This window comes from Neopsephotus bourkii, unplaced genomic scaffold, assembly GCF_033783945.1.
Source record: "Neopsephotus bourkii isolate Nb327-2 ecotype Australia unplaced genomic scaffold, CSIRO-AGI_Nbou_v1 NB_1507, whole genome shotgun sequence".
Classification (NCBI taxonomy): domain Eukaryota; kingdom Metazoa; phylum Chordata; class Aves; order Psittaciformes; family Psittacidae; genus Neopsephotus; species Neopsephotus bourkii.
In genome coordinates, this window is record NW_026901983.1 from 576774 (window position 1) to 603119 (window position 26346).

The following is a 26346-nucleotide window of genomic DNA, read 5'->3' on the forward strand; positions in this document are numbered from 1 at the left end:
ATGGATCTGTTGGAACAAGTCCAGAGGAGGCCACGAAGATGATCAGGGGACTGGAGCACCTCCCATATGAAGACAGGCTGAGAAAGTTGGGGGCTGTTCATCCTGGAGAAGAGAAGGCTGCATGGAGACCACACAGCAGCCTTCCAGTATCTGAAGGGGGCCTATAGGGAGGATGGGGAGGGACGCTTCATTAGGGACTGTAGTGATAGCACAAGGGGTAATGGGTTAAACGGGGAGTTTAGATTGGATATAAGGAGGAAATTCTTTCCTGTTAGGGTGGTGAGGCACTGGAATAGGTTGCCCAGGGAGGTTGTGAATGCTCCATCCCTGGCAGTGTTCAAGGCCAGGTTGGACGAGGCCTTGGGTGATATGGTTTAGTGTGAGGTGTCCCTGCCCATGGCAGGGGGGTTGGAACTTGATGATCTTAAGGTCCTTTCCAACCCTAACTATTCTATGATTCTATACCATAGCACATCATGCCCAAGAGGTAACTGGGGGTTTCCTGGAAGGGCAGTGGACTGCAGGGTTGGAGGAGGTATCGGTCAGTGGTTGGTCGGGCTTGGGGGGTGAGTTATTGGTCTGTTGGTGCTGAGGTGGTGTATTCTCTTCCCTTTTTATTTCCCTTATCATTACTATTATTGGTGGTAGCAGTAGTGATTTGTGTTATACCTTAGTTACTGGACTGTTCTTATCTCAACGCGTGGAGTTGCATTCTTTTTGATTCTCCTCCCCATCCCTCTGGGAGTAGGGGGAGGGCAAGAAGGGGGGGGAGTGAGTGAACAAGCTGTCTGGCTGGGTTTAAACTACGAGACCATGTCAATAAATCCTCTGTAGCTAGTGCCTGGTCTCTTTTAAAATGAACTCCTAAGGCTGCTTAGCACCTCTCCCTCCCTGGGCGCTGTGTCCCAGTGCTGGGTGCTGCTGCAGGCATGGCCGCAGGGGGTGCTGGGCCTTGCCTGTGTGCACTCTGCTCAAAGCTTGGGCCCCAAGAACCGGTTTGTCAGGGCCAGTGTAGGGCACCTCCCTCAGCATCCGACCTGGGCCCCTTCCCTTGTGTGAGCAGGAAGAGGAGGCCAGGACAGCAATGAAGGGGCTGAACCACCTGCTCCATGCCAGGAAGGAGGCCACACAGGGAGCCACCGCAGCCAGCCATGATTGCCGTGAGTCTGTGGGGGTCAGATGCAAGGCTGCCCTGTCAGGGTACCAGGATGGTGGGGTCCAGCCCAACCCCTTTTGCCTCAACCATGGAACAAAAGGGGTTGGGGGGAAGGAAGGAATTAAATGTGAGCTGCTTTATATGTAATAGAAGACATCAGCTAAGATGTGTGGATGTGGGACTCAGAGCTGGGTTTTGGCACCTCTGCTTTCGATGGGACAGATGAACTGCACAATCCCCCACTTTACCTGCAACCTGAAGTGGTCTGAGGGGAGTCGCTGGTATTAGTCACATCCCTGGGGCTGAGCACCTGCCAGCAGTAGCACAGCTGACCAGCATCCCTGTTCTGGGGGGCACATGGGATTCAGTCAGTCTGGTGGCCTCCTTGCCCTCAGCAGCACAACTCCTGGTGAGGATTCAGCATGCAAACCAGTTTGTGAAAGAAAAGCCCTCTCTGGCGTGGGCTGCAACTACTGAAAACACGTTATTTGTGCAAACTGAGCAGTAATTGTTCAGTCCTGCCACAGCCCTGTCCTGTGATCACAGTGTGACAGCCAGAAGCTGTCCTGCGCCGTGCTTCCTGATTCCAGGCTGACAAAGAGGGCAGATAGAAAAGAAACAAACAGAAGTACTGTTGGACTCAATAGGTAGTTCTTCCCATTACTTCTTTGAACTGGAAAACAGTTATTCTAGAAAAAGACCCTTCATGACTTAATGAAATACCTGCTTTGCCCCAGTCATTTTGTTTCAGGTAACAAGAAAATGTAGAAGGAAATATTACCAAAGTATTAAATATTTTTTATTTTTTAGAAACAATAAAGTAGAAATATTTTTGTTATTTGAATCTGAATATTGTTCGTATTTCTGTATTTTTTCTCCTTGGAACTCTTCAGAGAATTCAAATTCCTGTTTTTTTAGCAATTTTGAGACAATTTAGTGCTTTTTGAGACAATGACAGATTTCATCTTATGAATAAGCACAAAAGGAAATTAAGAAAGGAGCAGGGGTAGGGAGGTGGGAAAATTTCCATTGTTGATGAGTATTGAAACCTCTGGTGAGCTCTTTTATTCCATGGGAAGTCATCCTTATTTGTGTTATTACTGAAAGACAGATTAAGGCCACTAAAATAAGATGCAAATACGAGGGAAGAAAAATTGAAGGTACTTCAGAGCTTGAGTTTCTGTGAAGAAGACTTTCTGTTTTTAGGTCAACAAAGTGATTTACTTTTCTGCTTCCTTTCCCTTCCAAGAGAAAAGAAATGTTGGGATGTTCAATTTGCCACAGACAGGACCCTCTACAAAGGAAATGAAGTGAAAATTACTACTTTATTAGCTCAAAAGAAAAATTGAATCTGTTTTCTAATTATATAGTTACAATATAATCTGTAGGGCAATCAGCCAGACACTTTTTATGAAGCCAAAGAAAATAACCGCCCAAAAAGACTGACAGCCACAAATACATAATCAGTTGCTGCTATCACTTGAAAATAGAGTGATTTCTAATAATGCATGGTCTGCCAAATCATGGATACCACAGCTTGGATAAAAGGCTTCCAGGAATTTGTAGTCTGACTGCTCTATACTGCTGTAATTTCAGGCATGAAAAAATCATTTTTCAAGAGCAGCAAAAGGTTGTGCAGCAAGTCAGTGCCATAGTGTCTCTGGATTGCCACTGCTCTTAATGCCTGAGTTAAGATGTATTAAGGAAAAACACACCCAGAGCAAAAGGCCTTTATTTTTAACAGCAATTGGCCAATTCGTGACTTCTGGACAGGAGAGAAAAGATCAGTTATTAATACTTTGTCAGAACTACAACGAAACGCAGCTACAGTAAAGAAATATAATTCTCTCTTTTTTCTTGAAGGCAGTGCAAGTAAACTGTTGTTCCTGAATCACAGAATGTTCATGTTAGGGTTGAAAAGGACCTTAAGATCACCAAGTCCCAATCCCCCTGCCTATGGGCGGGGACACCTTCCACTGGGCCAGGTTGTCTTGATATACAGCAGCATTTATCTTTGCATCCTCATGTAAGACACATGTATGAGTGCTCAGCAGCAGGCAGTAGGAATGAATAGGGCCTAATTGCAACTAGTTGCAACTAATTGGTGCCCTGCATTTTGTATTTTCATGTTTGACCAAAATTGCTTTGAGTAAGATACCCTACCACCATTGTTTTACCAGTGTTTTAAATCAAGGCAGTGAAAGCTCTGCTGGTTCTTTAGAGTGCAGACTACGAAAACACAATTATATCACAAGTGAGATACTTATTCTGCAAAGATCCCTGTTCATGATGCTGATGTTGCTGTCAGCCACTCTCCTTGTCCCAGGCTTCATGTAGTGTATTCTGTGATTTTCAGAGGATTTTGGGAGGATGCTTTTGTTGTTAGAGGTGATTGGATAATATTATAGGAAAGCTGAAAACAGTTCTGAAAATGTCCTGTTTAATTTCTAGCTCATTTTGTGTAGTACAACTGCAATTATTCCCACTGAGATAATAATCATGTAGAATGCCATTAAGTGAATGTCATACTGATTTTCCTTAGTATGCTCTGCAATTATAATACTTCAAGCTGTATTCTCATTAGGCACTAACGAACTTAGACATAATGCAGTAGGATGAACTTTCATGAGAGGCCTCTAAGGAAAAGGTAATTGCTGCAGTTTCTAGCTCAACAGAGATCACTGTCCTCTTTGGTCATATCATTGAACAAGTGGCTTTCAGGCCAAAATATTCTAGACAGCAGATATCTAAGCAATTAAATTTTAAAGTGTCATATCCTATGAAATTAAAAATATCTACTAACATTTTGCTACACTAATTTATTCTAAATGTTTCATTAAATGCTAAGGTAGGAACGTAAGACATACTCTCACCTCTAAGTTAGCTAAACCAATTATTAGGCATTGGAATTTTATTTTCCAAAGTTACTGAATATTATGAGTCTAAATGCATGCTGCAGCTACTTCAATTGACCAAATAGATATTCATTTTTAGGTTTAGATATTAAAGGAAGGTCCCAATTTAACAGTAAATTCCACAGTGTGGCTAAATTTTGAGTTTAAGTACATATCTCTTTCCTCAGAGCCTCTTCCCACCCTCCCATGAAACTCCTGATTTATTTGGTTGTTTTGGGGGGCTTGCTTTGTTTTGTTTTTTTGTTTTGTTTCCAGTTGGATCACGTCATTTGGTTACTGTCGTGCATTTTCATGTATTTTGGTGATGTGTTCTGTTTTCAAACAGAGCAATCAACAGAGCAACTTTTCCAATAATAGGAAATAAATGCTTCTGTTTGTACTGTTTGTTTTGTGCCAGTAAAATATTTTGTGACCCATTTAGATGCCAGAGCCTTATAAATTAACTCTTGTTCCTGTGAGCAGTGCAAATAATAGTAATCCATGCTGTGAAAAGTCTGCCTCTTTGCACTTAGAAGTTGGAACTCGAAACATTAGCCAGATGTCTCTAGAGGAGAAAAATGTAATTCTGGAACACCTCTATGATGAGAAAAGAAAATGATTCTCATAACATATGTAATCAGGACAAATAACAGAAAGTAAGAACAGTATCATAATTTCTTATGTTGGTTATGGCTATTTTTTTTAATAATACAATTTTTTCATCATGTTTTTCCACAGTATTGCCAGATGAGAGAGAATTTCAATATGCTGCTAAAATGAACAATTTGGAAACCATGGAAAAGCTGTTGAAAAAGAATGTTAATATAAATGCTGTAGATACTGTGAGTATGAAGCATCTGACAGATTACAGATCTGTAATATGACTTCTTGGCATTTCATAGTGGAATGACAGCATGCTAGCCCTGTCAACTGCAAGGTAGTGAGGCTGCAGGAGTCCCCACTAGGAGCTCATTAAGAAATATTTCATGCATCCAGAATGTTCAGTAGGGCTTGTGCAGTGTAGCTCACAGGTCTTTAACCACTAGTCTGTGCATCACAGGAACTAAGGAACTCAGTCCTTAGGAACTAAGGACTTCCGAATTGTGGTCTCTGATTTACTGTTTACTCTGTGTTCTAATTTCTTGAATTCCCCATTTTTCAGAGCAAGAGGACTTAACCTCACAGTCACTTTAAGAATGAATTTATGCTGCTAGCATTACAAATTTCAAGTGGAAAGTGTTTCCATTCAGTTTGTATGGAACCACAGGAGCATTCTACCACACCCACTGGCCCCAGGCTGAGTTCAGAGTTCAGATTTACCCTAGACAGATGAAAATGCGTTTCTTGTGCTGGTATCAGCTCTAAGCCTAAATTATGAGGATGTGTACTTCACAGTAACAAAATGTAGTGCTGTGTTCCACAAAAGAAGTAATTCAACAGCAATGGAGCTGTGATGATATTAATCTGGGGGTTGTGGAGAACAGTTTGCCCTCAGTGGCTATGTATAAATCATATATCCATGAACATCAAGTGTTACTCAACCATCAGTTCTGGAAAACCTTGCTTCCCATGCCCCTGTGCATATTTTCCCAGGGGGAATTGAGGAAATAGCACAGGTGCATTGCTTGGTTTGTTTATGAGAAAGAGAGCAAGAAAAAACTTCTCAGTAAACTCTTGAACAATGAGAGTGTTCCCATCAATTACATAGTACTCTAAAAAGTCACTTTTAAAATGTTCTTTCTTCCTTATTGCTTTCCAGAACTCAGGAAATTAAACTGAATACTTTTCCAGCCCAGCAGTTTGAATCTTTACTCTGTCATTCTAAAATCAGACCAATAGTACATGAGATTTACTAGCATAGCTACATGGGTGTTTAGCATTGATTGATTCTCCTAGGGGGGATGTAGCTTATACTGGCAAAACTTTTCTTTTGTTCACATTGATCATTCCTGCCCCTGTACTGCCAAGGCAAATAAACCAGGCTGCCAAAAGGTGAGTTTGTTGATAGAACTATTTCTGTGCAAGAGGTTTTTTCTGGCATAAATGCATGTCATAAATCCCACCCTTGAATTATTTTAATGCATATAAACTGTAAATTTAAACTTATACATGGATAAGTCAGCTGGTCTGCATAGATGCTTAAGAGAACAAATCCAAACTTACTTTTAAAGTTAGCTGGTTAAATCACTTCTGTATCCTTGGCATGTAAACTCTCAATGAATTATGTTGAACCCAATTATGTTAACTGGAAGCAAAAATCTCTCCACTAAAGTTTGATGCAATTTAACCAATCCTTTTTTAAATTCAGACCATTAATTACTTTAAAGGAAAATTATTCAAGTGTTCCTTAGAAGCACTGAACCTATTCACCTGTGTAAGATTATTCACTGTTGGCAACTGGAAGCTTTCATCTACATGCATAATGACTCAGCCTGGCAAGGTGACTGAGTAGGGGAAGAATCTCATCATGCACTGCAGAGAGATAATAAAAAGGAAGGAAGATACCAAAAGCAAATCTAATTGTGTAAATCTACTTCTCAGCTTTTCAGATGAAACCATATAATAAAATAGTAAACATGGACACTTTTGTACTGCATGCATCTCCTCTAGGGAGGATATGATTACTTAATCCATTTTGACATATCAGGAAGGGACAATGCTATGTAGAGAAACTAAATAATTCTGGTTCTACAAGAAACCTTTAAGATCAATGCCTCAATTCTACCCAAGGGAACAAAAAATGCATATAAAGACCAAGCATAGCTGTTGAAAGAGAAATATGTAAACATACACATATTAACAAGTACATTTGTTAATCAGAGAATTCAGAAATCCTGATCACCTGCACAAGGAAAAGACCTGTATTATGGACCTGACAACCAAAGCTTTGCTTATTTCAGCTGAAGCGCACTGCATTCCATTTTGCTGTTGCGAGAAGTCACATATCAGTAGTGGATTTTCTTCTCCATCACAAAGCTAGAGTTGATATGGCAGATCAGGTAAGCTGTTTTACATGTTTTGATTCACACTGTGTAGGAACATCTTAGGGGGAAAGTTGGCATATGCCTCATGCTCCCTGTTTTACAAAATAATCTTCATTTTGTCTTAAGACTGCACATGTTTATAAGGAAAAATGTTGTTAGAGATTAAATGCATTGCCCAGAGCTTTGGCTGCACTGCATACTTGAGTGAGCACAAGGGTGATTGAAGTCACTTGTGCAAATATACCATCTGTGGTAGCTGTGTGTTAATCACTGGCCACTTTATATGAAAGCAATCACTGAAAGTAAAAAATAGCTCTGGAGATTGCTAGGAGTTCAGAAAGTAACACCTTGTGCTCTTCCCCTCCATTTTTATGTGAGTAGCTTAATGCAGAACTGTCAACCGCTCTGCAGCTTCCAAGACATTAAGAGTTTAGCAGTGTATGGCTGATTTGGTTGGGCCAGATGGTGATCCACAGTGCAAGATTTATTCAGATATTAAAACCAAATGTATGGTATGTTATTAATAAACAGGCTATTCAAACTAGGAGTTTTCGAGTGAACTGAATAATGCAAATAGACAAATCATTTACGTTTCCCCCCTGTCCCCTGTCATGGCAAGCATCCTGCTCTCCAAAGTGTTATACCAACAAGCATAAAAACTGTTCCTGTTCTCCATTAGAGGTGGAAATCAGCCTATTTATTCCTCATCTACAGAGGAGAAACTGAGTAAGGGTTATAGCTGTTAAGGAAGTGCCTTGCTGCCTCTTGCTATGTTTATTCCTCTGATTTCATCTTTTAGACCAGGTGTTTTTACGGTGGCATAGAAATGTCTTGTGTTTACACAGCACATAGCACAATGAGCCATGATGTATGCTGCTGCACCTGAACACAGTACACACAAACTGAGGAAGAGATATGGAAAAGCTAGAGACATCTGTGGCAAAGATGGGGAACACTGGCTGGAAGTTCCATATCTCTATTCCTTTTGGCTCTAAAGAAGTTAACGACAGAGCTATTCTTTTTTTCCTGTAGAAAAAGAACTTTTTAAGAGAATTTGAAAGACAAGGAAACTTAAAAAAACAGGGCTAACTAGCAAATCATGGTGACTCACAGAAATACAGTCATTACAAATGATACCTGAAATGTCACTCACCGCAGCCAGTGCTAGTGGTTTCTGGGAAGAGGAAATAATTTCCAGGTACTATTTAATTCCTCCATCACAAAATAAAATCAGTCCTTTCCTGGAAGACCTTTTGTTAAGAAGAGGGGCAGCCTGAACATTTAGCTTGGTCTTGATGCATGACATTTAGCTTAATGTAACTGAAATGAATCCCACTCACACTGCCAGGTGTTAATACTGATTTTCTAAGAGCCGACAGAGCAGAAGCCACTTGTACAGTGAATTAAGAAAAAAGATTTAAAGAAATTTGGCATGAGGTATTCTGGTGGTAATTTCTGCCTGTATCATTTTATTTGAAGCACGGCCTGACAGTGATTCATCTTGCAGCTTGGACTGGAAATCTGGATATAATGCGAAAATTAGTTAAAGCAGGAGCTGATCAAAAGGCTAAGAATGAGGTTTGTTGGTTACAAATTTTTACCAACTCTAAACGTGTTTATGCTGGAGAAAAAAACATACTTGTTCTTGAACAGTTGCTTATGGTTTTTCAGGAAGGAATGAATGTACTGCACTTTGCAGCTCAGAACAACAGCGTTAAAATAGTTGATTATGTTCTCCAAGATCTCCATCTGCATGACTTGAACAAGCCTGATAGGGTACAGTATGTTTCTTTTTGTTTATTTCTAGATGTCATGAGGCATCTGTTGTGGGCAAAACAATCTTGACTTTGGGAATTTCAATGAATTTTAATTTACTGCCAGCTATATAAGCATTTAATTATTAATTTGGGTATTGAGAAACAAGTAAAACAAATGGCCAGACAAGCACTTAGGGAAAACACTTTTCCTTCCTTTCTGGCTATCTCAGCTGAAATCCAGACACCTCTCCTGCCATGCTTCCCTTGCTTTCACTGAATGTGATGCTCAGTTCGATCCGCGAGGTGGTGGAAAGCAGAGGAGATTGGGGTTTTTTTCAATCCATTCCTGTCTTTTCACTCTTTGTTTCTTACTCTTTTTGTCTGTTCTAGCAGGGGTTCTTTTGCAGGCTGCAGTCACCCTGTGGGTGTACTTTCTCCTGAGCCTCCTCTCGCATCCTCTCATATTTCCTCCTGTATCTTCCTTTGTGCATCCTCCCCCTAGCAGTGACCAGCCTTTCTTAAATGCATTTTCACCGAGGCATTATGCACTCCTCTGATGGCTTGAGTTCTGACACATGATTAATACTGTGTCAGTTTTGTCCCTTGTGGAGCCATCTGGAAATGGCTGCGACCAGAATATGGCAGTCTCTGACATCCTCCCACACAGTTCACCCTGCAGCTCCCTGTCCTTACCAAAAAGCTGTCAGTCAAGGCCAACATGGGAATATTTCAACACCATAGAACATAAAACTATGTGTAGCCATTCAGCAGAAGTGCACTAGCTCTTTAACAGTGCAAGAGCACTGTCCTCATTAGGTTTGCTGTGTTTTAAGTTTTCATTCCCACAGCTTAGAGATCTTGCTTTGAAGGCTTACTTAGCTACGTAGGGTATTTTATCTTTACATGAGTAAATTTATTCTTGTAGGATCTCTCAACAACAGAACAAAGGTTCCCTGTATTTTTTTAAGACTTGAATTGTGTTGACCCAATGGTGCAAAGTTGTGTATTTTTTTTCCACATAAGACAAGGCACAGAGTTAATTTAACAAAAGAAAGCTTTGTGGCCTAGGACTTGGGAAAAGAAAGGTGAAGAAGAATCTTTATGTTGAGGTTATTTCATAGTTCTCTATTAGTTGCTCCTCTTTCACGGACACCCCCTTGTTGTGGGGAAAGAGCTTGCATGCCCTTGTGAAGCTGGGAGCTATGCTGGTGGTGGCTTATGCTTCCGGTAGGGTCTCCCATGCCAGTCAGCTCTCAAATGAAGGGTCAGACAAAGTGTGTCCATGGGCAGGCTGGGCTCACGAGCCTTCAGGCAACCATCCTAGGAGAAGGACAACTCCAACTTCAAACCCGGGCAGATGGAGCTCGTGTAGCCCTGTGAGGCCATCCATCTAAGAGAAGGATACTCTAATCAAACCTACGACCTGAGGACTTTGCTGTCACTGTCCAAGCTCGCTAGGCCCTGGCAGATAAACCTCAGGTGTAAAGGGTGAGGCCAGTTCTGCGCACGCTGTGCCTCACCTAAAAAATCCACTGCGCAGGCCCGAAGGGTTTACCCACACTTGCAAAGCCCTGTAGCGACAGGCGAGGGACGAAACGGCAGGTGATAAGGTGCACTGGAAGTCGCAGGCCCAACCCTGCATGCAGGTGGTTCAGGGCATTGGTCACTCAAGTCTGACCCAGGAGATTACAGTCTTGTTTGGCAGCATCCTGAATGACCAAGCAGCCTTTTTCAAGGACAGCACTGCTTGCTCCATACGGAGAGAGGCCTAGAAAAGGTGGCCTAACCAAAGCTCATCTCCCCCTCCACCTGGTTGGCTAGCCGCGGCCAACGGGCATCTTCTATTGCGGTCAATTAAAGACAAAGAGTCAAAGGCATACACCTGCCTCCGAAGGTGTGTCCAGATTGACACTCACATGTTGGAACATCAGAACCATGCTTGATACAGTGAACAGTGGGCGTCCTGAGCTCTGTTCTGCGCTAATTGCCCATGAATTGTCACGACTTAACATCGATATCGCTGCTCTCAGTGAAGTTCGCCTTCATGAGGAAGGTAGCCTCAAAGAACATGGTGCTGGCTATACACTCTACTGGTCAGGCAAACCCAAAACTGAAACTCATCTTTCTGGAGTCGGCTTCATGATTAAAAACTCCATCATCTCTAAACTTGAAAATTTGCCGATAGGTCATTCCGATCGTGTTATCTCCTTACGTCTTCCACTACACAATAAGCAACACGTTGTTCTTTTCAGCATATATGCTCCAACTCTGCAAGCTGACCCTGCAGAAAAAGAAAAATTCTACTCCGACCTGCGTCACCTCACTCAGAAAGTTCCTATAGAAGATAAGATCATAATCCTTGGTGACTTCAATGCCCGAGTAGGAAAGAACTTTGAAGCCTGGAAAGGAGTACTAGGCAAGCACGGTGTTGGCAGCTGCAATGATAACGGTCACCTCTTACTAGAGTTCTGTGCAGAGCAACAGCTTACCATCACCAACACTATCTTCCAGCAGAAAGACAGCTGGAAGACAACCTGGATGCATCCTCGATCTAAACATTGGCACCTTATTGACTATGTTTTAGTGCGCCAGAGAAATATTCGTGATGTCTGCCAGACCAGAGTGATGCCTAGTGCAGAATGTCAAACAGACCACCGCCTTGTGCATTGCAAACTTAATTTCCACTTCAAGCCCAAACCTAAGAGGGGCGGCATTCCGAGGAGGAGGCTCAATGTTAATAATCTCCAAATAGCTGCAGTGAGGGACAGCTTTCAGGCTAACCTTCAAACTAGGCTTGAAGACCAACTTATAGATTCTTCTCCTGAAGCGCTTTGGCAACATATCAAAAACAGCATCCTGCAGTCCTCCGTAGAATCCACTGGGTTCTCCTCAAAGAAAAACAAAGACTGGTTTGACGATAGCAACCAGGAGGTCCAGGAATTGCTGACAAAAAAGAGATCTGCTCATCAAGCACACCTCGCTCAGCCACTCTGCCATGTAAGAAAAGCAGCCTTTCATCTTGCATGTAGCAAACTCCAACAGAAACTTAGAGACATCCAGAACAAGTGGTGGCTCAACCTAGCAGAAAAGACTCAACTATGTGCAGATTTGGGTGACCACAGAGGATTCTATGAGGCTCTGAAGGCAGTGTATGGACCCACATTTCAGGTTCAAAGCCCCTTACTTGGTGCAGATGGCCAAACGCTTCTTACAGATAAAATCTCCATCCTGAATCGTTGGTCTGAACATTTTCAAACCCTCTTTAGCGCTAATCGTGTAGTCCAAGGCGAAGGAATCCAGCACATTCTGCAACATCCAGTGAAAAATGAATTGGATTTAGCCCCTACCATGGGAGAGACTCTTAAGGCCATACAGCAGGTGAAAACTGGCAAGGCAGCTGGGGTTGACGGAGTCCCACCTGAAATATGGAAGCATGGAGGCCAAGCACTTCACGCTAAATTTCATGAGCTAGTTGTGTGCTGTTGGGAACAAGGCAAAATACCGTCAGACTTTCGTGACGCAATCATCGTCACTCTGTATAAGAAAAAAGGTGCCAAGTCAGACTGCTCAAGCTACTGTGGTATAACTCTGCTCTCCATTGCTGGTAAAATTCTTGCAAGAATACTATTGAACAGACTAGTACCTGCTATCGCAGAAGAACTTCTACCTGAAAGTCAGTGTGGTTTCAGAGCTAATAGAAGTACCACAGACATGGTATTTGTTCTCAGACAACTGCAAGAAAAGTGTAAAGAACAGAATAAGGGGCTATATGTAACTTCCGTTGACCTCACCAAAGCTTTTGACACTGTGAGCAGGAAAGGCCTGTTACTGATCTTGGAACGATTAGGTTGTCCCCCCAAGTTCCTCAAAATGATTATTCTGTTACATGAGGATCAGCAAGGCCAAGTCAGGTATGGTGATGCACTCTCTGAGCCTTTCCCGATAACCAATGGTGTGAAACAAGGTTGTGTTCTCGCACTGACCTTATTCACAATCTTCTTCAGTATGATGCTCCAAAGGGCTACGGCAGACCTCGACGAACAAGATGGCATTTATATTCGATATCGTACCGATGGTAGCCTATTCAATCTAAGGTGACTGAAGGCCCACACTAAGACCCATGCCACGATCGACAAAGAGATAGACAACAGAATAGCAAAGGCATATAGAGCCTTCAGAAAACTCCATAAAAGAGTCTGGTGCAATAAACACCTGAAGAAAAGTACAAAGATCAGTGTCTATAGAGCCATTGTATTGTCTACTCTTTTATATGGGTCTGAATCATGGGTCATCTACCGTCATCACCTGCGACTCCTGGAACGCTTTCATCCGTGCTGCCTCCGTACAATTCTAAACATCCATTGGACTGACTATGTGTCTAATGTCACTGTCCTTGAACAGGCAGGGGTCACCAGCATCGAGGCCATATTGCTGAAATTGCAGCTGCGCTGGGCAGGGCACGTCTCTAGGGTGAAGGATCACCGCCTCCCCAAGATCGTGTTTTATGATGAACTTGCCACCAGTAGCCGCAAGAGAGGTGTCCCAAAGAAGAGATATAAGGACTCCCTGAAACAATACCTTAGCCTTGGCCATAGTGACTACCATCAGTGGTCCACCTTGGCCTCCAGTCGGGAGACTTGGAGGCACACCATACATAATGCCGCTGACTCCTTTGAGAGCTCACGAAGAACTAGTCTCGAGGAGAAAAGACAACGCAGGAAGAATCGTGCCCCACCTGTTCCACCCAAGGAGACCTTCTGCTGTGCTTTTTGTAGCCGGATTTGCCTATCCCACATTGGCCTTCTTAGTCATCAGCGTGCCTGTAGTAAGCGTGGGTAAAGCCCTTCCCAAATCTTTGTTCGCAAAGTCAAGCCATGATGGTGAAGATGATTAGTTGCTTGCATTTTTTTTTTTTCTGAGACATTTAATAAAGGTGACTATAAGGTAGTGAAGCCATCTGGCTATTTGATTAGACACAGTTCTTCTGATAAATATTTTCATACTGAGAATAATTAAATATTTTTAGCACATTTTCTACCTTGTTACCATTTCTGAACAGTTTTCAAATGTTTTCTTTGGTGTCTGCAAGATATGTAGTCTGTTTTTTCACACTAAATATTGCAATTTTTTAAAATTCTTACTCTTATGTACATCTACTTTTTTAATCTACTTAATCATATATAATTTTTAATACACATATGCATGCCATATATCTAGTATCTGAAAGCAAGTATTTTTATTTTCAATAACACTGTTCCTTTGTTTTCTAGAAAGGTAAAAAGCCATTCCTTCTGGCATCCGAAAAAGGCCATGTTGACATGATAAACGATTTGATTACTCTGAAGCTGTTTACATCTGAAAAAGATAAGGTAAAGGCTTCCTTTTCACAGAAGTACAACTAAATATATGCTTAAGAAAGATTACTTCATTTCAGTGTAGTTACTGTGCAATCAAGTATTGTGGATAAGCTATACAGATGTGCTGGTAATGATATTCATTGGACCAACAAACACACAAGGATGATGATTCTTCAGTAATTAAGGGGAGGCAGTGGGACTTCTTGTCTTACTGCCAGAAGACTTTTCCATATGCATTAGTAATTCATGTAAAGTAAGACCAGCATATGCTGTCTGTTGGGAGAAGTGGGAAAGTCTGGTAATTAAGGTGTTAGCCTCTGTACTGGGAGATCATATTTCTGTTTTTCACTCTGCTTGACTGTTTCTTTCTGTCTCTGTTAAATCCCACATGACTAATTTTTCGAAGGTGTTTAAATATGTCAGGATGCAAATAAACACCTATGAGGATTTTTCAGAAGTGTCTTAATACTTCAGTCTGATTGAGTTTGCTTCTGACACTGCCTTTTAAGGTATCTAAATGTCTGTCAAAGTTTCCTTACTCATATATGTGGAATGAGCAAGTTGGTATTTCTCCGCATCTGAGGCATTGCAAGGATAAAAGACATTGAAACGGTGAAATGGACAGATACTGCATTAATAGAACCATAAAAGTAAGCACCCAGGAAGTAATGGTGTTTTTCTTGGTATTCTGGTAATACTTTAAAAGCTGCAGTGTAACCCAGAGCTCTACATGCTAAGGAGTTTATCAGTAGATGTTAGAAGACAGTGTTGTCCCAGACATCTAGCAGGCTGAAGGTATAAACAGCAATGATGGGAGGCAAATGTTGTGATTCTACAGAGTAAGCAGATGAGAAGCCAGGGCTGAAATTCATCTCCTAAAAGCAATCACAGTGTATCTATAATCACTAAAAAGGACTTCCTCTGCCCTCCACCCCCATAGCCCCCAAGCTGTGAACAGAAAGCTGTTCTGGACTCTAATTTCTCTGATGGTTAGGATTCTTTGAAATTGCAGCTTCAGGGTTCTTTTAGCCAGTTTGATGCTCTTTCTTGTTCCAGCATGATCTTTTAGCTCAAATCCTAATGCTCTTCCTGAACTTGCTCTTTGGTTTTATTTGTTTGCTGGTGTGTGAGGGGTTTTTTTTCTTAATTAGGTAGTCAGAAATTTTATTAATGGTGAAGGAGATTGAAGATTGCCGTGTTGGCATCAAAGGCACTACAAGTTTCTATATACTTACCTAGGTTTTGGCCATTAATCTTTAAATCAGTGATCTTGAGGGCTTGGTGTTACTCTCATCATTGTAGAAACAGTACCCAAAGTTTTCTTCTGATTCATTCTTTAGGAGGTAGACTTTCAGGTCTTTTCCCTGGGCATACACTACAGTTTTCACAATATGAAACAACTAGCTAACCAGCAGGATCATGTCTGCATACACATGAAAAGGCTCCTTTCATTTTAGTCTTAATCTTGGAACATGCTTCTCCTTGTATATAAAAAAGAGATGTACATAATAACCAAAAGGCTTTTAATTGATGTTTTAACTTCATTGTTATGAGTTCATTTTTGTTTCATAATATACTATATGATGTTTCAATTTCAAGGAGGGGAACACAGCATTGCATCTAGCAGCTAAAAATGGGCACAGTGAAGTTGTAAAAATTCTGCTCGAACGGTGGGGGGAAATAAATGACCTCAATGAGGTAAGGGCACAGAATTTACTGAAATACACAGAGATTTGAAAGATCAACTAAAAATAAATAAATAAATAAATAAATAAATATATATATTGCCCCGAGAAGATTTCAATAGCTCAGCTGCTTTTCTAGTACCATTGCATCCTGTTTTGTTGTACCTTCTCCGATAAATTCAGCTCCTTTAACTCCTTCACTGTCTCTTTCCCTGTACCTTACTCCTCACATAATGGCTTCCCCTCCACCCTGCATGCCCTTTCACAGCTACTGGTAGAAAGAAACAGAGGAGGGCCTAACCTCCACCTTGCTTCCTGTCCTCCAGCATTTCTGGCTATGTAATTCCATTCCTTTTACCATCTCTGGTGCTTCTCAGGCTATTCACTGAGGCAGTTCATTGTGCACACCCAGCACATACCATCACAGACACCTCAGTAAAGAGATGTCAGGTTTGTACCTTGATTATCTGATCTCAGTTGACTGCACAGAACTGGCAGCAGACACTGCCTACCCACTTTCTCTTTCCTAGATCAGCACCAGTGAGCTCAGCTCAGCCAGCACATTCATAAATTGCACAGTAGCTGTGAAAATTGTATCCTTGATGTGGTGCACTAATGAGCTTAATTTTTGAGGCCTAAAGTAGGGGTGAAGGAGGGGAATGCATACTAACTACTCAACTTGGCTTTCCTGCTTTGCAAGGAGTCCTTATGTCTTCTGTTTCTCCTATGGGGCAGCTGGAATAAACTAGGCAAGTTAATTTGTTTTGCTGCAGCTGGCATGCCCACTGCGGGAACTTGCCAAATAGCTGATAGTCTGTTCTGCTGGCCCAGCTCACAAAATGAATGCCCACTCCTACCCTATCCACGGCCCTCCTCTTCCTTAATCAGCAACAGATTCATGGGTCGATGGGTTCTCTCTTATCCAACCTGCATGTATTTCCAGCTATGCAAGCTCTGAGGGACGGAAATCCCTTTGAAATGTGAAGCCCTGCTGTTTCCAAGCTGTGTCTAACAATGTTGCTTCTGCACTCGAACTTGTACTTCTTGTGTCCGTCTTGCCCAGGCTAGTGGTGTGACCTTCCTATCCACCTGAAGATGTTCTGGTCCATGAATAAACAGGTCTCTTTTTTCAGCATGAGCAAACCACTGCATTAAGTATACCGGAATAACAGTGGCAGGAGTTGAAGCAAAGAAGAACCAGGATTTATTGATGCTTCTGTGAATGCTGAAACACTAGAGTAACTTTCAGTAAAGTTTTGTGTACCTTAGAAGTTGAGAAGCAGTGATTAGATCATTGTTCAGCTGATATAACTTAGAGATTCACTATGGAGACTTGGAGACTCTTTGGGAGTGAGAAGATTTGAAATAAATATGCGACAGGGTTATTTCTGCTAAAAGTGCACCATATAACTAGCACTAGAATTCAGAATCCATCAGAAATCTATGGCATTGGAGTGACAAAAATTGGTTCTGATGATATGTGCTAGTCTGCTAACCGTGTTGCCTGGAGTTGAACAGCAGAAATTGCTACCTGTTGTCTTTGCTTCTGTGCTTGTTGCTTGCAATCTTCTTTCATAAGAGTGTGATTCATACTTATGAAATAGCTATCTGTATCATAAACCTCACCAGACATCTGTCCGCATAAGTATCATCTGCAACTTAAGTATTGGTGAGTTCCTATTTCATTAAAGTATTAATTTAGGAGCATTCATATTGTTTCTTGTGTGAACATCTCCCCTTTTCTATTGAGCTGGATGTGTCTTATTGAGCTAACCTGTTTTGTATCACAGTCTTGCACCCACATGTCTTAAATTGGAACAGACATTTTCTCTCTATTGGTCTAGAATGGAGAAACTCCATTTTACTTGTCTGTTGAAGGAGGCCATGAAAAATGTGCTGAGCTCTTACTGGAAGCAGGGAGTGACATCAATGTTCTAACTCAAGTATGTACACAATATCCCACCAGCACACAGGTACTGGGACATCCTGGCCTGTGGGAAGGAACTTCTCTTCTCTTTTCTGTGTGTGCTAATAGTATATTTGCTCTGCTAATTTTTATGAAACGGTGAATAAAGATATTAGTTAATAAAGTAGAATTGGGGATGTAAAGAGTGCTAAGAGAATAAAACTGATGTGGAAGAAATATAGCATAGATTTATTTGATGGAGTATGGTGGTGGAGATTTTTTATTTGCTGTACATCCAACAGTAAAACATATGACTAGGAAATGTAACCAGCTAGGGTTGAAAATCCTCCTTTTTGGCAGCATGTGTGACTGAACTGATGGCAAACCTGTTCTCTACGTCTGGTTCCTGGACTTTAGTCCAGCTCACATCTGTTGAATGGTGCTAGCCTGCCTGCTGTGAGAAGTTTATGATTCCAGCAGACTGAGGGCTTGTTTGTTTTAGCAGGATTAACTGAAAATTTTATACTGGTTTATTTTTTAAAGTTTGTTAATGTGACTGTACTTGCTTGTTAAAGGTCAACCTGAAGTAACGGATGAGGAGACGTGCACATTGTCGTTGTCCATGGCACAGATAAATCAGTTGACAATGCTGATTCATCAGTTTCTTAAAAGACATTGCGAAGGACTATAGAATACTGTTGGTTTTAGCATGTTTGTTGTGTTAGATTAAAAATGGGAAGTTCCTTCAGTGTTTACAAAACCACCATCATGCTAAAGGCTGATCCACTTTGGCTTAATTAATTTTGTCAAAGAGAGTTTTTTTGGGGAGTGGGATAATAACACAAATTTAAGTGAAAGATTATCTTATATTGACAGCTCTCTTTAATACTGTTCTTCCAGCAACAAAAAAGTAAGTTTTTGCTATCTATACCTTTTGTTTCAGAACAATAGCAGTGCTTTGCAGGCTGCAATTCAGAATGGACATCTATCCTTGGTGACTTTTCTTATTGATAAGAACATTGACCTGGTTCCTAAACCTGAGGTGCGTGTGTATCAGTCTAACTGTTCTGTTGTTCAGCCTGTCCTGTCTTTGATGACCTTCTTTGGGAATTTAGACAGCTGAAGGAGATTGACTAGTTCCTTGATTTTTTACTAGACATGTTATTATGTGGTTTATGGATGTTCGTTAGCAATATGTATGGACCAAAAAAGACAAGGTCCTGTTGCACAAACCCAGTGAGCACTTGGGCAGACTGGTGTCGTGCAGTGTAGAGGTGGTCAGGCTAAGCCAAGGACCAGGCATTGAGATGAGTGAAGTACCCTGCTTGAACTATGCAGCAGTGACACAGGCCTCCCTGTGTGCTGTGGGCAGAGTTAACATTTTTTAACTGATTATGAGTGAAGGTAAATACAAGGTAAATAAACACTTCAGTGCTTTTGCCCTCTTAACTCAAAGCATATGCCTTCAAAATCTGCTGCTGTTCTTAGGGGTTTAAAAAGAAAAAGGTATTTCTAGCATTAAAATCTTGTCTGAATTAAGATGTTACAGTTTTTGTTACATCTGAGATTTTCTGTGTATAGGAAATTAGTTTCTGCTTCTACAATTCAGGATGAAAAGAGCACCTGGGCTTTGTGACTTACACCATGATCACTGGCCTGTTGTGCAATGTTATCAAGGAAGAAGTATTCATAATGTGCTTGCAATTATTTATTTGAAGATGAGGTAGTTGTTGTGCTGCCTGTTCTCTTTGGCTTTCTGTAGTAGAAGCAGCTCATAAAATTTTAACTTTCATTTTGGAAACATTTCCAGTGCAGCATTACATAAAAGCTTGCTTTACTTTTCCGTAGCCCTGAAGAAATGGCTGTGGTTTATAAAGACACTAATGAACAGGTGTCTGGCACCCATCAATGGCACTAGTATGGGATTATTCTTTAGCTGTGTTTAACAAGAAACTGACAACTCACAGGTTCAACATACAAAGTGATCTTGCCCATCTAATGGCTGGATTGTGACTGGTGGTGTGCCTGTGCCTCAGTTATTTTAATAGTAATCTCTCAAAGAAAATAAAACCAAGTTAATTTCTTTCTAGCTGTAATTTACTTTGTATAAATACGATAGCAAGTCAGTTTCATATGAAAAATAGTTCCAGCAGCAGTATCTAACAAGAGTTTATTCCCTGAAAGTAGATTTTGACATCTGTTTACCCAGCAGAGAATAAATCTGTGTCCAGCCTATTCAACTGAGGGCAAACCAGTTTTCTGGGGGAACAGAAACACTGTCCTGAGTTCTCTATTGTCAGCCGAGGGTAGCAGCATATCCAAGGTATAAATACATCGGAGGAGTACCTTGCTGTGTTCCTAAGTGGTGACACACTGATACTCAGTCTGTGGACTCAACATTCCCAAGTTCCTCAGTTAATGTTTGTTTACCTGCTGCTGAGCCATTGCAGGAACAGGCTACCGTGTCTGGCGTAGCTCTGCACCTCTAGGTGTGTTTTCTGCAGTCTGGAACGTCTGCTAGAGCATATCGCCTTTCCAAGGGGTGGATTTTAACAAAAACCTCTTTCTTGTTTAAATGGACATCTAATAATATACCAAGGATAATAGTCTATTATTTTCCCTTCACAGCAGAAGAATTCCGCTCTCCATTTAGCAGTCATCAATAACCATCTACCGGTAGTAAAAAGCCTTTTGGATGCCGATCATGATATAAACTCCTTAAATCACGTAAGAAAAGCTGAGAATTAATATAACTTCACTGCTAACAAGGAGATTATGTGGATTTTGCCTGAAATGTATTGTGTTGTTTTTCCTCCTGAGCTCATGGTACAAAAAAATAGGAAGAGGCAGTTCCCTCCTTATCTTTTTGCATGTTTGCATATGTACTAGTCACTGGTACATGCTGTGCTAGTATTGTTCCTGCAAGATAAGGATAGCAAAATGCTATATACCCAGAAAATATTTGTGGTGATTGTTCAAGTATTACAGTTCATGTGTAGTAACTGACAGAATTGTCTCAACAGCACTGATCTCAGATGGAAACCCAGTACAGAGGGTCACTTGGCTGGGATGGAGTTAATTTTTTAATAGCAACTCATAGTGTGCTGTGTTTCAGATTTGTGACCAAAACACTGCTGGTAAGGCAGAAAGTTTCATCTGTTACTGAACTGCACTTACGCAGCACCAAGGCCTTCTCTGTTTCGCATTCTGCTTCAACCTGGGCATACGCTGGGGTTGAGCAAGAGCCCGGGAGGAGATACAACTAAGGAAATGTCCAGAGCTGCTCCTCACATGTCATGCTGAAGGATGAGGTCACAGCTGTCGGTGGAATCAGTTGGTGTGTGGGTGTTAACTGAAAGGTTTGTGGTTGGAGGTCACCCAGGGACATTGGCATCTGCTTTCTACACCTTTACCAAGATCTTTTTGTTTCTGCTTGGTACCAGCGGTCTTTGGAGGACTAGCTGGCTGTTGCCCAGTTCACTGAGTGCAAATGCAAGGTAGCTCCTCAAGGTATTGTAAACCAGCAAGATAAGTAGACTATCACAGAAGAAGGTATCCAGTATTTGAGGGAGTTAATGGTGGTGGAGGTGGTCTACAGCAACTTAGCCAACAACCAGGCCTCCAGAGATCTGAATGACATCCAGGTCTCATGCCCAGTAGCAGAAGTTTGTACACTGGCCACATGGATGTACTACATTGTTGCCCTGGCCACAACGGACTGTGCAGACATTGGGACATCAGCTGTGTATAGACCAGCCTGCCAGCTGTGTCCCTTCAAAGCAAATCTCTTCCCCTCCCCATCAGCCCTAAATCTGAGCTGTGGGAAGACTGTCCCACCAGGTCTCTCAAGTCCCACACTGGGGACTGTGGCTCCCTCTTGGTGAAACACACCCTGAACTCCCACATGTCGGGTGGGGATGCTCCCCACAATAGTAACAAGGAGTAGTCTTTGAGAAATCTGTAGTTTGCCTCTTCTTGTTGATCATTTTATTGCTAAATTTGTACACATTTTAGTAGCAGACAGAGGCTGTAGTTAGTGGCTGGAGTCAAGTATGACAATGAGCTCTTCTATCACATACAGAATTTTGTTCTTGAGCACATGGTTTAGAAATGTTCCATGCTTTGTCCCTAGCATGTCTGAAGTTACATACATTAGCTGCACATGTATCTCTAAGCTACCGCAGCAAAGAAAGTAGGGTGTATTGCAGTGGGAAATTTATGGGGTCATGTGTTACAGTGTGTAGGCCCAAAAGAACTGATGAGAGACTCCAAGGTGGAACCCTGAGGCTGGTGTTTCTTCATGTGTAAGGTGTTGGTGTTTGACTCTGCAAACTTTAAGTCAAGATTTAAAGAACAGAAGTTTTCTCATCAGACCTGCAGAAAGTGGACTTGCAACATCAGAGAGGTGCAGGTACAAAACCTTCCACCCAAAAAGATGCTGTGTCACGTGAAGCATGCTACAGGACATGTCCAGAAGATATGCAGGGCTTCCACAAATGACAACATATCTTATTTGCTGCTGCATTACACCCACAGATGGCTGGAATTTTTAATATTCTGCAGAAGGATAAATAAATAAGTTTCATTTGGGTGCATGCAGTTTTGTAGTGACTACACAACCCTCATTTCTTAGACTTGAAGCTGAATGCCCCTTTAGCTGTAATGTTTGTTAATAATTTGGTTTTGTTTAATCCTTTTTTCTTTTTTTTTATTTTCCCCCTTTTTCGTGTGTGCTTCTGTGGTTTAAGGTTCACTAAACCCATTACAGAGCTGGTAGACCTCCAGTACATTATCACCATTTTGTGGCAGTGCTGGCTAACAAACCTTGCTGTAGTGTTAAAAATTATGGATGTCCAGTTGTCTTTGTATGAATTTCAGCTGGGAAGACATTACTTGAGAGGATAGTATGGGTGGGGGTCGGCAGCTGCATGAAGCACTCTGTCCAAAACACCTTGTTTTAAGAGGGAAGAGAGAGAGCTTGTTAAATTACAGTACATTACAGGGGCATGACAGTTACTTTTTCCTGAGCCAACTGGAACTCCTGCCTGGTTTTTCTGCAGAGATCCCAGATGCTGTCTTGTTTGTCTGGAACAAAACTGGCAGGTAGATCACTCAGAAGTTAAATGATTTCATCCTGTTCAGTGTTTTCTTTCCAAGGCCATCTCATGTGAATCTTCTTCAGATTCAGATTATGAGCACTGTTTTTAAGAGAGAATTTGGCTTACTGTATTTATTTGGTGTCATTAATTACAGAGGCAGGAAACCCCACTACATCTGGCAGCTGATCTTGGCAACGTGGAGCTGGTGGAAGTGCTTCTGAAGGCAGGCTGCGATCTCAGAGCTGCGGATAAGGTAGATTGCATTCCCCACATGTGCAAGGACATTGTGATTTTATGTTTTGTTTTACAACCTTCTTCCCAGAGATGCAGAAAGCACTTACTGGCAGTTCTCTTTCCTCGGTAAAGCTGTTAGTTGTTACAAAGGAAGTCTCCTTTTTATATTGCCTTACACAGCTTGCAGAGATCTGAAAAGGTTTTAGTGAAGAGGTTGCAAACTCCATAGTTTGAAGGGAAAACCCTTCTGCCAGAGACCTCTGCTGGAAAAAAGGACTAGGCTTACGGAGTGGCAAACAGCCTGTGGCTATTGTAACTGTGTCCCTGCAGCGTTCATTGCCAGGAGAGGCACAGGTACTGCCAGCTTCACTAACTGCAGCGGTCAAGTTTCCCTTTACCACTCTGGGCCACCTGGAAATGGTGATGCTGTGTCCTTGAGAAGACATCTCAGGTCTGCTCAAGTGGGTGCTTAGACCTGTTGCTGATGTTCAGCCTGGAAAGACAGGGGTAGGAATGGCTGGAAGAAGTGCCAGAACAAAGAGCCTCTGCTTTTGAAGGGACAAAGTACCAAATACAGCTTTTACAAATTCTGCAAAATTATTGCAAGACTGAGCTTCCCCTTCTTATACTGTTACCACTATATTGACTTTCTGTATAACTGGATTGACAGATTTGGTTTTTATCATGCTGCATTGTTAAGCCTTAACAGTTATGCCTTATCAGTTAAGCCTTCCCATATGTGTCATACCTACACCAGCTGGAGAGCTGCAGTTCTCATGTGGTCTAACCCAGAATGAAATCTTGTCTACTTTAGTTAGTACCTTTGTCATGGGAAAATCATTTCCACCTAGTCGTATTCCAAGGGCAGGCACAGAAAATTACTTCTTACTGCCTGTTTTGATCTTAAGCACCTCAAGCCTTTGGGCTGGGTAATGCTTCAGTATCACAGCAAATTGACATCGTTCAGGGCATGTCATGAGAAGGTGATTCTGAGCCAACACAAGTTCTGTCACCTTTTTGCTCGAGTTTTATTTCTAAGAGTAGCTTGTCCCTTGCACATTTGCTGGTTGACCCTGAGGCCATGCCACTGCTGGGAACATTTGAAAGTTCAGCTCTCTTTGAATCAAATTGCTGCTGAGGTGACAAAAATGTTCCCATCCCCACTGAACAGTAGGCTGGAAAAGTGGAGCCAGCTTCAAATTGCAGTTTTCCTTGCCTGTGTGCCCTGGCAGCAAGAGTCCTCAGATCTCCAGAGCATGTCATGCATCTGCATGAGTTGTGAGCCGTTACGGCTCAGGAAATGCTCCCCTGGGAGCTCTTCCTTCCTTCCTCCCTCCCTCCCATCTGCAGAGATAATGGTTGTTGGTTGTCATTGACAGTGCAGAGACTTGTGCACACAATCTGGTGTGCAAGCCTGCTGTGCCATGTGTGCAGTAGGATGCCAGCAGTGTCTGCATTAGCACAGGAGGCCAGAAACAACCCCTCTTCCCACCCCCTTCCCCTTCCTGTGAAGTGCAGAGCACTTTCCAGGGCTGGGTCCCAAGGAGCTCCTGTGGTCTCTGGATTCTTCACATACAAAGTATGTCTGTGCTATAAAACTTTATGAAAGGTAAATTCTTTGGATTCCAATGTGATGCTTTTCTAAAACCAGTCATTAGAATGATCTTGAGCAAAGCCTGCAGCTAAAACTCAAAAGGGAACTTTGTAATAGCTGGAAAGCTGAAATGCCTCATAATTTAATTACTGAACCTTTTAATTAAGGGCTTGGCTTCTTTTAGGTCTAATTTTCTAGAATGCCTGTCACTTGATATGAGCAGAATAACCTGAATGCTTAAATCTGAGGCAGTTCCACTAGTGTAAATTCGCTGAAAACAGAAAATTGCAGACAGAAGTGGGCAGCTGCAGTCCTCTGCAGCTAGAAATAAAGCAATAGCTTTTAATTCCTTTGACTGCCTGTACTACTTGAAAAACACCTCTTTGCTGAAACATTCAGTGTCCTCACTTCAGTTGTCACAAGAACGGAATTCCCACACTCTCATTCCTTCTATGATGGGGCTACAGAACTGATGGACAGGGGTAGAGCAGTTGATGTCATCTACCTGGACTTGCGCAAAGCGTTCAACACTGTCCCACACGACATCCTTGTCTCTAAATTGGAGAGACATCAATTTGATGGATGGACCACTCGGTGGACAAAGAACTGGCTGGATGGCCGCACACAAAGAGTTGTGGTCAATGGCTCAATGTCCGGCTGGAAACCAGTAACGAGTGGGGTCCTGCAGGGATCGGTGTTGGGACCGGTCTTGTTTAACATCTTTGTCGCTGACATGGACAGTGGGATTGAGTGCGCCCTCAGCAAGTTTGCTGATGACACCAAGCTGTGTGGTTCGCTTGATACGCTGGAGGGAAGGAATGCCATCCAGAGGGACCTTGACACGCTTGTGAGGTAGGCTGATGCCAACCTCATGAAGTTTAACCTTGCCAAGTGCAAGGTCCTACACCTGGGTCGAATCAATCCCAGGCACAGCTACAGGCTGGGCAGAGAAGAGATTCAAAGCAGCCCTGCAGAGAAGGACTTGGGGGTGCTGGTCAATCAGAAACTTAACATGAGCCAGCTGAAGTGTGCGCTTGCAGCCCAGAAAGCCAACCGTATCTTGAGCTGCATCAAAAGGAGCGTGACCAGCAGGTCAAAGGAGGTGATCCTGCCCCTCTACTCTGCTCTCGTGAGACCTCACCTGGAGTATTGTGTGCAGTTCTGGTGTCCTCAACATAAAAAGGACATGGAGCTGTTGGAACAAGTCCAGAGGAGGCCACGAGGATGATCAGGGGACTGGAGCACCTCCCATATATGAAGACAGGCTGAGAAAGTTGTGACTGTTCAGCCTGGAGAAGAGAAGGCTGCATGGAGACCTCATAGCAGCCTTCCAGTATCTGTAGGGGGCCTATAGGGATGCTGGGGATGGACTCTTCATTAGGGACTGTAGTGACAGGACAAGGGGTAACGGGTTAAAATGTAAACAGGGGAAGTTTTGGTTGGATATAAAGAAGTTCTTTACTGTAATGGTGGTGAGGCACTGGAATGGGTTGTCCAGGGAAGTTGTGATTGCTCCATTCCTTGCAGTGTTCAAGGCTGGGTTGGACAGAGCCTTGGATGACATGGTTTAGTGTGAGGTGTCCTGCCCATAGCAGGGGGGCTGGAACTTGATGATCTTAAGGTCCTTTCCAACCCTAAGTATTCTGTGATCCTGTGAGCCAGTTTCTCTTACCATCTGAA

At 42.3% G+C, this 26346-nt stretch overlaps 1 protein-coding gene across 7 annotated transcripts in view; it reads left to right on the forward strand.

The window, feature by feature from the left end:
• The first annotated feature begins 910 nt into the window (after positions 1 to 910).
• The window catches only part of ANKDD1B (ankyrin repeat and death domain containing 1B), a 30062-nt gene continuing 4626 nt past the window's right edge, over positions 911 to 26346 (forward strand). The window contains exons 1-11 of one of the 7 annotated variants that reach the window (XM_061369559.1): positions 911 to 1160; positions 4789 to 4892; positions 6951 to 7049; positions 8514 to 8612; positions 8706 to 8810; positions 14062 to 14160; positions 15748 to 15846; positions 17678 to 17806; positions 18683 to 18781; positions 20368 to 20466; positions 22993 to 23091. In XM_061369559.1, coding sequence (XP_061225543.1) covers positions 1085 to 1160; positions 4789 to 4892; positions 6951 to 7049; positions 8514 to 8612; positions 8706 to 8810; positions 14062 to 14160; positions 15748 to 15846; positions 17678 to 17806; positions 18683 to 18781; positions 20368 to 20466; positions 22993 to 23091 — 1107 coding nt within the window. In that variant the 5' untranslated portion in view covers positions 911 to 1084. The remainder of the gene's footprint in view (positions 1161 to 4788; positions 4893 to 6950; positions 7050 to 8513; positions 8613 to 8705; positions 8811 to 14061; positions 14161 to 15747; positions 15847 to 17677; positions 17807 to 18682; positions 18782 to 20367; positions 20467 to 22992; positions 23092 to 26346) is intronic. The other 6 variants (XM_061369555.1, XM_061369557.1, XM_061369558.1 and 3 more) reach the window with 6 other exon arrangements.